This window comes from Danio rerio, chromosome 4 (genome assembly GCF_052040795.2).
Source record: "Danio rerio strain M-AB ecotype USA chromosome 4, GRCz13ab, whole genome shotgun sequence".
In the NCBI taxonomy this organism is placed as follows: domain Eukaryota; kingdom Metazoa; phylum Chordata; class Actinopteri; order Cypriniformes; family Danionidae; genus Danio; species Danio rerio.
This window is the reverse complement of record NC_141024.2, coordinates 19,559,416-19,571,507: the sequence shown is the minus strand read 5'-3', so window position 1 is coordinate 19,571,507 and position 12,092 is coordinate 19,559,416. Positions and strand designations below refer to the sequence as shown.

Sequence of the window (12,092 nt, the reverse complement as noted above, 5' to 3'; positions counted from 1 at the left end):
TTTGTCTGTGACAGAAAAATCATTCATTTGAACCTTTACACAATTATGATAATATAACATAATATAAAAATAATACAATAAAACGATGCCGCCTGTGGATATGATGTTATTGTTGTTAATCCACCATCTATTGTTTGTTTTAAAGTTTAATGGGGGATTCAAATTGATAAGACCAGCTCTACAGATGTTTTACTTTAAAAAATAAGATTAATAGTACTAGTAGTAGTAGTAGTAATAAGTATAAGAATTAAAAAAATTAAAAGTAAGTGTAATGCAGTTTATTTATTCTGTTCATTCGAATTTGTTCTATTAAATTTTCTATAAAATTTAATTTTGTCTGTGACAAAAAAAACTATCATACATTTGAACCTTTTCACAAGACACCCACTATTATGTCATTCAGTGTAACAATAGTTCTTACACACCAAAATCTTGTCAGGCATATTCACAACGATAATAATAAGTTAACATACTAATAAATTTTTAAAGATTGCATAATAATAATCAAATGCACTGTAAAATAAATCTGGGTTCTACACAATTCCTTTGTTTTCCCCAACACAAAGTGATTAAGTTAATTACATTTTACAAATTTAAGTGGCTTGAACATAAAACAATTAAGTTATTCAGGAAGTAAACTCAAGAATTGTTATGATTCAGCTTATTTTAGGAAAGTAGTTGGAACAAGCACAAAAATTATTTTTTGAGTGTGTGATATTTTTATTAGTTTTTTTATTATTATTAAAAATGCCTCAAACCACTAGATTTTACATAATTGTAAGCAAGCTTTTTTATCATTTAAATTTTTGTATGGTCAATTAATGCTTTTATTTATTTGATTATGTAAAAATTCACAAAATTGTTATTACCTTTTATACATAAACATACGAGTTATGATGAATAATGGTCGAATATTTAATTCGTTACTTAACATTTTAGTGAATTCAATCTGTTTTTAATGTATAACATTACTTCAGAAAATTTACTTGTGGACAAAATGCGACATCTAGTATACAGGTTATATGTATATAATAAACAAAACATTTATTTGTTTTCTTTTCGGCTAAGTCCCTTTATTAATATGGAGTCACCACAGCAGAATGAATCGCCAAATTATCCAGTATATGTTTTATGCAGGGTTGCCCTTCCAGCTGCAACCCATCACTTAGAAACTTCACTTCACACGTACACTACAGACAATTAAGCTTAGCTTATTCAACTACAGCACATGTCATTGGACTGTGAGGAAACCGGAGCACCCAGAGGAAACTCTTGCGAACACGGAGAGAACATGCAAACTCCACATAGAAATACCAGCTGACCCAGCTGAGCCTTAAACTAGCGACCTTCTTGCTACATGTGAGGCAATCGTGCTATACCCACTGCGCCACCATGTCACCTAACAAAACATTCAAGTACTGTCATTTTGCTAACATTGGGATGTTTTCAACTTTGTTCATGCAAAAACGTGTTTTTTTTTTATTTAATTTTTTAAAGCAAATTGTTACGTCATAAAATCATGTTTAATTTAAAGCAAATTTTCTGAAATTTTAGTTGTCAACAACTGTTTAAACTTAATTTTTTTCCCTGTGAATCCTCCAATACCCTAAATCCTTGTTTAAGCTTTTTATTGTTAAAACGCTTTGTAGTTTAGGGCTAGGTTGAATTTCTGTTTTTTATGTTTTGGTTAACCCGCACTAAATTGTCTGAGACTTTGTATGTTAGGTCTATGCTGCATTTAGGTCATGATCTAAAAGACCATGCCTGCTCTGGTTCATGGTTGGGTTAATTTGAGGTTAAGGTTAAGCTAATGACTTTCGCTGTCTCTAAAAACCTTTAGACTGTGTTTAAAGGAAAACCCCTTTATAGGCATTTGTGTGTTTTTATGGCTGCAGGTCATAAATATCCCTTCCCCCATATTGTCTGTATGATAAGAGCCTGAACGGTTTGGTGGATAAATCAAAGGCGTGAGCCAGTGATTCCCACAGCCGTCATGCACGTCTAGAGGACTGTTAAAGTAATTGATATCATGACGAGTCGATCTGTCAACACTTAAGAAGATCTTCAGTGCTAGACCACATTTAAAAATGTGTACAGTATAGTGAGTGACGGAGACTTTGACCCAACTGTAATCTTTCAACCTTACAGATCCTTGATGGCTTCATTCAGGTCCTTTCTTCTTTTGAATAAGTGGGATTTTTACTCACACTGACTCAAACGTTAATTTTTATCTTTAGGAAAAAAATGAAGATATTTTAAATCATATCGGAATGATTTCCTTGGAAAAATTATTAAACAAAATCTTTGATGCTTCAATATGATCTTGAAAAATGTATGTCTTTCTGCAAGATCCAATGAGATTTGTGTTTGTGTATTATGATTTTCTACATGAATAAAAGCTTAGGCTTAGTCCCTTTATTGATCAGGGATCGCCACAGCGGAATAAACCGCCAACTTAACTAGCATATGTTTTACGCAGAAGATCCCCTTCCAGCTGCACCCCATCACTGGGAAGCATCACAAATTCACACACATACATTATGGACAATTTAGCCTATCCACCTATACCACATGTTTCTCACCTATACCACATTTTTTTGGCCTTGTGGGGGAAACCGGAGCACCCGGAGGAAACCCATGCAAACCAAAGAGAACATGCAAACTCCACACAGAAATGCAGAGTGACCCAGCCGGGACTCAAACCAGCGACCTTCTTGCTGTGAGGTGATCATACTACCCCCTGCGCCACCATGACGCCACTAAGTTAACTTTGTGTTACTTAAAAAATTGTTAAACCTGATTAACGTATTTAATAGGTTAAAATAACACAAACTTTGTTGACATGAATTTTTATCTTATTTTGATAGTTTTTCAATGTTTTACATTGGATCAGAAATCAGGTGTATAAATAATGGTTGGTTACAGCTTGAAGCTATCCAAAAGTCATCAAAACATATTCTAAATAAATATCATACAATTTAGGTAACCATATAATTCCAATAATATTATTAAAATGTGCATAAAATATGTGGTCAATATAAACAGGTTTGTATAATGTAAAAGTCATAAGAACATTATTTCAATGTCAAAAACTGCACATTCATTTACTGCTAAGTGTATATTGGTGTAACATTGAATGAACAATATTGTTTAAAAAGTTTAAGGTAACCCAAACCATTTGAGAAAACCAATTGCAACAAACCATTTAAGTTAAAAAACAATCCTAATTTAACACTGAGTTCAAAACCTTTTTCAAATAAGTAGAGATAACTTTCAGTCAATCTTGAGTTAACTACACTCATTTTATTTGATAAAGTGGACTGTTGGGTTTTCAGTGTATTGTTATTATTAATACTTTTAGTGTTTATCCAATGCAAATTCTGGATCTTTTATACCAGTTAACAAAAAATTGAAGTAAAGAATTTTAACATAAAAATTGTGAAAATTTTAATGAACCATATTATGAGTGTAAGAATTGTGTTTTTGCTTTGGAGGATTGTGTGATCCAGAGGCTTTGTTGTGAAGGATGTCTTTAAAAACTCAACAAATAAGAAGAAATTTCAGACGAGGACCAAATTTGTAATGTTAAATCAGAAGTAGCTTTTGAAAACTGGCTTTTTCCCTTTTTCAGCTTGAGCAATTACGTCCTGCACTGGCGGGCCCTTTCTTTGCCACGCTTGGTGGAACAAAATGACAATGAAAGAGGGAAAGAGGGTGAAAGAAATGGATAGAGACGGGGAAAGAAGAAAAGAAAGGGGGGTGTAATAGTAAAGCTCGACGCTATACAGTCATTTAGGTTTCCGGTTTGGCACAGACTCTGACAGATCCACACAACAGCGTCTGTGATGCTGTTTAACAAGCTCCTGTGGGGTCTGACTTACTGAGGCATTTAGCACTGATACAACTGTTCCTGTGAAATAAAATGTTTCAGAAGGTGTGAAAGACAACGTGTAGGCAGAGAAAGCAAAGTGTATAGCGTCTGATAAATAGTTTGATAAATCATGCTTGTAGTAATGCTCTTTTTAATGGTGATGTTGTTGAAGACAAGACTCTGTTCACTCAGAACAGGTGGCGTGTGGTAACAAGTAAACCATATGACTAGTGATGACCATAATTACTATGGTTGTATCTGAAATGGCCACCTCTACCCTTAAGATTTCCTCTTTTTGAAGGAGCAGACATTTGTAGAGATGTTTGAAGCCATGGTGAAGTGCACTCAATCAATCTTTTGAGGCATCGAAATAACAAGTGTACAACCAATGTAGACTTAACAGCTAGAGAACACCCATAAAGTACTGTGAGAGTTTGCGCGTCAAATAAATTTGAACATCTTACAAAAAGGATAATCAACAATGAAAATTTTGTGTTGATTGACTTACCATTTCTTTTAAAAAGCTAATACATTTCCATGGCTCTAGATAATACAGTCTTGAATGAAAATATGTACAATATCATTACCTTTACTCTACAGTCTCTGCAAAGAGTCTTGAGTGCAAGATTCTTGTCACATAAAGACATACTTTTATGTTGGCTTAACAATGTTAGTATAGTTTTCAGCATTCAGAATAAGCATAAGTGCCATTTTGATTAACAGTATAACTTACGCTTCCTCCCTCTCCATTTGCGCCAATGCATATATCATTATGTGACCGGTGTTCTGTCGATTTGTCCTACCTTGTCAGACTGTCCTACCTCTCATTGAAAAAGTAGGTAGCAAATTTTGTTGACGCAGTATAAAATCTATCAGATTTTGCTACCAGAGTACATTTTAATGTGGAGTAGTGTGATATGAAGCTGTAATATCGCCCTAACCTACCTAATCCCTAACTCCAACCTCAGAACTATTCAAATGTAGTGTTGGTTGCATCTGATGGGTAGGATAAAATGTCAGGACACCGGAAACTTGCTTTCCAGATTGTCCAGAATTCTTTATAAAATGTATTCATGTTTGTAAATTTGGTGTTATCTTTTTTTGGCAACACTTTATTTTGATGGTCTATTTGAGTATTAGTTAACTGTCTGCTTAATATCTGTTGTTACTGCTGCTAAACGGACATTTAAACTGACTATAAGAAACTTTGCAAGTACATGTCAACTTACACTAACCCTAACCCCAACCTAGCAGTCTACCAATAATCTAATGAGAATTAGTTGGCATGTAGATGCAATGTAACTTAAATTCAACAAACAGACCATCAAAATAAAGTGTGACCACTTTTTTAGATTTTGGCACCAGTTTTGGGTCATGTTTGGGAATTGTGGGAAAGGCTAGCAATTGCAAACTAGCTATAAATGCTACAGATCATTTAAGTCTTTTTTTCCTATGCCTCCTATTTATGATAGAAATCATACAAAAATATATTTAGACTACCTAACTTAATAATTGCTATTAGGATGTGAAGAAACATTCAACCAGCATAAAAAGTTTTTGTTATAGCCAATCACCTATTCTGGCTTTAATCTGGCATGAAAGGGTTGGTTGGATGCATTTTGACTCTTAATTGTTTAATTACCCTTGAACCAATAATCAATAAATGATCACAAAGGTTGATGTGCATCCATAGATTGTAGCTGATTTTTTCCATTTTCTCACAAAGACTAACCTGAAATCCATCCATCTCTTTTCAACCCATTATCCTGAGCCAGTTAGTTGATCTAATCTAGTAAGCAAACCTCATTTAGCCATGAGAAGGAGTTCAGCCTTTAAAAAGACTCTGAGGGAGGCCATTTCTGTGATACGGATGGCATCAGGAGATGGATAAGACACAATTGGGTTACAGAAAGAAAGGAAATGAAAGAGAATTTCGAAATACTTATCCTGCTATTTACTGACCAAAAACAACGAATGCTATTCCCAGTGGGAGAGTAGAGAGTTTATTGCAGTCTCGAGAACAAATCAATTGCATAAGAGAGAGAGAGAGAGAAAAAGAGAGACGGAGAGAGAGAGAGGGATGCGGGGGTGGCAAAGAAAGAAAAAAAACATCCAAGTCTCACTCCATTCCAAGTGAAATTCCATCATATTCACCTCCTCTCACTGAGGCTACAGGCCATCATCAGCTTTATACTCCAAAATTAGCCCACAGCTCCACAAAGAAACTGGGCCCCCATACGTCCTACTACACCACCCCCATATATACATACCCAGCCACAAAGGAACCTCTAGTCTCCCATTAGTATTCTTAAAGAGCCCTGCCTCTATAATTGCTCTGTCAATGGGGAGTTGAGGCCACCTCTGTGACAACAGAAGGAAGTAGGGTTGGTATGAGACTACTTAATTTGACACTTGAACTGGTCCATACACTGTAAAGGTGCAATGGAAAAAAACATCTATAATGTTTCATGTGTTTTGTGTCTCTGCTTTAGGTTATTTGCTGCCAAAGCCCGGCGCATCTGGTGGGCATTCCTCTGGAAGTCAGACACCATGTGAGCAGTGGCCCGTGACGACATTAGAGGGGCAGAATGCTGCTTCTGTACAGGACTCTTGTGGTGTTCTCTCTCTTCAGTTCAGTCAATGGATTTTTCGGTGGGAATGGGCCAAAACCAACAGCCCAAACCAAGGCAGACTCCAAAGGTTGGGGGCTGCCCTACTTGCCAAACTGGAAACCTCCATCACTTGGTTTGGGATCATTCAATTTTTTCAACAGGAATAGAGATTCTGCGGGAACAAAGGTGAGCTTGACCCTTCCAGAAGCAACTACACAAGACTATATTCTATCTTCAGAGGACTTAACCACCCTGAAATACCAGCCGACTGCAACCACAAATGAGGAGCTTCAAAGCAGCACTGTCCAGATAGGCACCCTGCTGCCTTTAAAATCAGCAAAACTGCCAACAGATCACTTACTCAGGAACAAACCACAATTACAAAGCTCTGACCCACCTCCTTCCATCCTCGATCATAGCTATGATCTTGATCTCTGGCCTCCCAATATTGGCCAAAGTACATCGAAAACACCACAAACAACATCTCCTCAGATTACTAGACCACAAACATACACTCTATCCACTGCTCAGAGTACCAGCATCACTCAGAATGGTACATTGAGTATGGTTACAGAAACCATGAACTCTTACACAGACCAAATCGAACCCACAGACACTCCATCAACAACATCAGAACTAACAGAGACTTCATTTCAAACCACACATTTCGTAACACCAGCAGACCCAAAGCCGGAAGTATCTACTGATCATCTGACCACTGTCAGCACTGGACAAAACACACTGGAGACAACAAATACAGCCTCAAAACCAGAATGGACAACCTTTGAGCCCACTGAGAAGACTCTGGATGGATTTACATGGGTAGAGCAGACCACAAGTCCAACAGAAATGGGAAAGTTTCGGGAAAGTTTCGGCACAGATTCCACTGCCGCCCTGCCAGCAGGAGGTAAGTTTAATCCTTACAACCCATGCATATGATTTTGAGATGATACAGTTTGACCTTTAATGAATAGGCAGGGTTTTGTTCATTGGTCTTATTGTTCAACCTCTGTTTAAGGTGAAAATTTGTAATAAATGAGTTGCCAAGGTATCATTGATTACCAATGAAGGGTTAGCAGTGTAATCAATGAGGCTGATGAATTGATTAATAGCCCCCGAGTTCCTCAGACATGCAAACTGCTGTCAATATTTAGTGAAAGGAATGTCATCCATCTGAGTGTAACAGGTTCTGCCCTATTAGGGTTGCTTTCTATTCATTAGCCTGTAAGACATAGGTTCAATTTTGATAATCATAACAAATTTACATAAAACACTGAATTTTGTGGCTTAAGCTATCATTGGGTTGTTCCAAAACACACCACATGATTATTGAAATCATAGCTGCCATCCTCCATTTTCATCCAAGATTGGAACCATTAAAATCATCAAAAAAAAGATCTAGCTATATAAGATCAAGATACCACCCAGAAGAATCAATATAGACTTCTAAGCTGATCACACAACCAAACTCTCCAGATATCTATGCCACACACTTAGCAGTGGTGCATGTTAGCTAGCTAAGCATGCTATCCAGTATTGACAAGGCTGTGTTTGATATCTACAGCTAAGGGAGCAGTGGAACAGACAGAGTGTGTACAGTAAGCATGGGATTTGCACTAGAGAAGTAGCCAGTTGGGCGGTATATGATCAGTATTCCAATGGCAAAGTCAGCAGAGCCAGTGAATCCTCTGGGACGATGCTTTTCCGCACCGCCTGTTCACAGATGCTGAGCATGCCTCTCTCAACATTTAGTCTCCTTTTCTCAATTCACTCTATCTATCCTCAATCGCAGTAATAGGCCTCTCCTGACGTTTACTGGGCATGTCTGTTTTTTTTTTCCCAGCCATAAGTCTCATTTAGCTCTTCAGTCTTATGTTTTCTTTCAAGCTATCTTGGCTCCCGGAGACATGTTTTTCCTTGCCTTCTGTTCCTTTCCTTTTCGTCCAAACTTGTGGAATCTTTTCAGATGGCGGAAGTGCTGAGGAATAGATATGGGGCATTGAAAGCTGTTACCAACCACGGCACCTGGTTTATCGCTGAGATTTATTGCAGTACCGTCAAACAGTGACATGCCGCAAATCTGGAGGTCCGGAAAGAATTTTGATTGTATCAAGGGTTTATATATGTGGAAACAGCAGACAGAATTGAGGAATTTAATCACAAGAATGGAATTGGTTGTAAGACACACAATGTCATTGAATTTGGTGTATTCCAAATGAATAATTCAAATGTAGCGCTTCACACTTAGTCAAGTAATACATGCACGTGTTCTGGTCTAAAAAGGAAGGCGTTCTGAGGTGCACTGCTGGCGCGTTGCTATTTTGAGAAACTAAAATAGATTTTTCATTAGACCAAAACAAACCCAGTCTAAACTCAAGCGCAGAGTTGCGCCTTGCTTACACACTGCTTAATACGCACAAGAGAGCAATAGGCAAATATCTTTACATATGAAAAAAATTAAATATTAAGGATATATATAGGATATAATAAGAATAGATATAGGATATAAATATAAAGGATTAAAATATTACAAAACATATTATTTTCTAGCCTACATAAATATGAAAAATCACTGCTTTTATGTCTTCTTCATCTCGGGAGGCTTTTTCAGTTCATTCATAACAATTAGCTTTTGTATAATGTTATTATTATTAGCAGTATTATTTATTATATCCATATTTATATTTGTTTTATTAAAAACAAGCTTAGATTTGCTCACCTGCAGGTTTTAGACCATATGGGGCACAGCATGTGTTTTAGGATATAACTCATTTTTTTGAGCACACTTCGTTAATATTGTTCATTTATTCGTTTGCTGGAAATTAGAACTGAATTTAGAAATAGTTTTGAAACGAATATTTGCACTTAACAAACGCAATTAATTATTTATAGACTAATTGATGTCTGTGCGTAAAGGTTTCCCTATCCAAGAGCGAAAGTGAAAGTAGATCCATTATCTCTCATTCTCACGCAGTAGATGCTCTGTTTAACTGTTTTCTGTTAAAAAAACTGTTAACTGTTTGCTTGTGAAGTGCTCAGTTTTTCCACTTAGACTTACTTTACGTCCTGTAAATAGCAAATGCGCTTGGCGCAACGCAGCTGGCTCTTAAGGGGAATGGGAGATGAGACTCTAATTGGTTTATTCTCAAAACACACCTATAACTCGTTAAAAAAATAAACTCAACCCTTTTAGACACGCCCTGAATGCGTTTGCTCCCTGCGTTTTGTGCTCTGCGCATGGACCGTCAAAATAAAGCCCAAAATCTGCATTTTAACAGAATAAACAAAATTCAATTTTATATTTAAACTTTTAAGCTTAATATTTCAAAATGTAAAAAAAATATAAATATATATATATTCTTAAATTATGCAAACCTAATAATTTCATTAGACAATATTTTTTGTTTACCTATTTATTTCAATCATTAAAATAGTTCAGAAAATGAACAAAAATTTAAAGAAAAAGGTTTCAACAGATTACAAAAAGTACATTTTGTGCAGTGTTCATACTGTATTTAGCACAGCATATTTAAATTTTACGCCAATCTATAAAATTTTTTTGCTGACATGCATTAGAAGAAAGCTATTTTAAAGCATTTAAGAAATTACACTTAACGTTGGCCTCATTACACAGGTAAATTTTTTTACCTAAAAGGTCCATATTGTTTTCTTAAAGGTACATTTTAGTGTCTAGAAATTAAGTACTAATACTATACTTATACTTTGCTAATACTACTAATACTAATATATGTACCTTTAAGGTAAAAACAGACATGTACTGTATCTTTTGAAAGGGTACTTCCCTATTCATCCGTATGTCTCTTTTTCTGACAGAGTTTGTACATTGTTAAGACAGTTGCTACTAAGTACTTAATTTTAGTTGCATTATCATGCGTTAACTGGACCTCATCAAAAATTTATTGTGATACGTTTTAAATGGAGTCAATTTAGCAACAACTTGATCAAATAAGATTTCTATGTGCCTGTAAAAGGACATATAGTAACATGGCACTGACTCTAAAGAGCATGCACTGCGACTTTGCAACGCATGCGAGTGTGTGAGAAACAGCAAATTATTGACTAATGTTTGGGTCACCTTGTCTTCTGGAGGTGCAGGCAGCCACAAATTGCAAATCCCCCACCTCAGAAACACACTGGAGCTCAGAGCAAGGTCAATTACCACACCGAGAGGAGGAGGAGGATGGTAGACTGGGAAAGAGCTGAACAACACACTGTAAAGAGCGGAGTGATGAAATAGAGATAGAGGAAACAAGCATATCAGACTGTATGGTACATGAAAAAAGTCTGCGTCATGAGACACACACATTTTTTTGGTTAAAGTTTAAATGTAAAAGCTTAAAAAGTGGAAACTTGTTGTTTTTACTACCACAGTATATAGTATACTATAGATAACACTGTAAAATGAAAATAGAAACAATTTGACTGATTGCCATTCAAGTTTTTAAGATTTTTTGGTTCTTTCTGAGATTTATTTACTATTACCATCCCATATAAAATAAAACATCTTGTTCTGATAACAGTAATACTTTGCAATATAATTACACTAATGCTACTGTGTGTGTTACAGTAAAACTTCATGTATCATATGTCATTCGTATAATCAATGCACTTTACAAATGCAAAGTATAAGTAAAAATATGAATTAATGTATATGCATTTAATTTAAATGAGTTTAAATTGTCTAAAAATCATTTTATTACAGTTTTAACAATTTACAGTTTTAGCATTTTATTGTGAAACAAATATTTTAATAGAATGAAATGGGGTGGGTTAGGTAAAACTTACCTAGCAATTTTCTTTTGTGAGAACCATTTGCTTATGAGAAATAAAAAAAAAACCTTGAGTATATAGACTTTAGCTGTAAAGTGGCCTCCACCTATTATCTACCAAAACACAAATCATCTTCACATCACTTTAAAAACAATAAATGCTGATCAAGAAAGCAATGCAGATTCCACTAACAAACATGGTTTGAGTGAAGGACGTTCTTGGTCAACCAAATAATCATTTCACTTTGTGATTGTTGACATGCTAGTTATTTCAGTAGCGTATCAGATCATCAACTAAACAGCTGTCAAGGTTATGGCTCTCAGGCTGGTTACAGCTTGATTGTTGTCACGGCAACACAGCTAAAATGTGTAGTGTAGTATATTGCCAGCTGTGATTTGGGTAGAACGGACAGAGCACACACAACAATAGCCTAGAAGGATTTACCTTACTCTAACTTTAATAGTGGTTAGCCCTATGATTCAAAATGTCTAGACTAGCCAGCTCATTACTGCCATTACTGAATCCAAATAGAGGGTAAACGTGTGCTGATGTTGCCCCTAAAATCCTGTTTTAATGAAATTCAGATGGGGATATTTGTTTTCTCTTGAACACACTGAATTGTGTTGAAAATCTCCCAGACAAACACACACTCAGTCACTCACATACACATTCGGCCTCATGAGAGAGATTATGTGATATATGTCACACTGTGCAGGGGTCAAAATTACAAATTCTGATCTAATTCCATCTTTATTAATGGAGTGCAGGGAAAGAGGAGGAGGAGGGGTGGAGGATGAAGGTAAAGAGGGTTGCTTAGA

The 12,092-nt window shown here is 35.9% G+C and overlaps 1 protein-coding gene across 1 annotated transcript in view; it reads left to right on the top strand.

The window, feature by feature from the left end:
* prrt4b (proline rich transmembrane protein 4b) overlaps nucleotides 1-12,092 on the top strand; it is a 30,652-nt gene that overhangs the window by 1,594 nt on the left and 16,966 nt on the right. Inside the window, exon 2 of the mRNA XM_087248169.1 lies at nucleotides 6,364-7,390. Within this exon, the coding sequence (XP_087104295.1) occupies nucleotides 6,460-7,390 (931 nt within the window). The 5' untranslated portion in view covers nucleotides 6,364-6,459. The remainder of the gene's footprint in view (nucleotides 1-6,363; nucleotides 7,391-12,092) is intronic.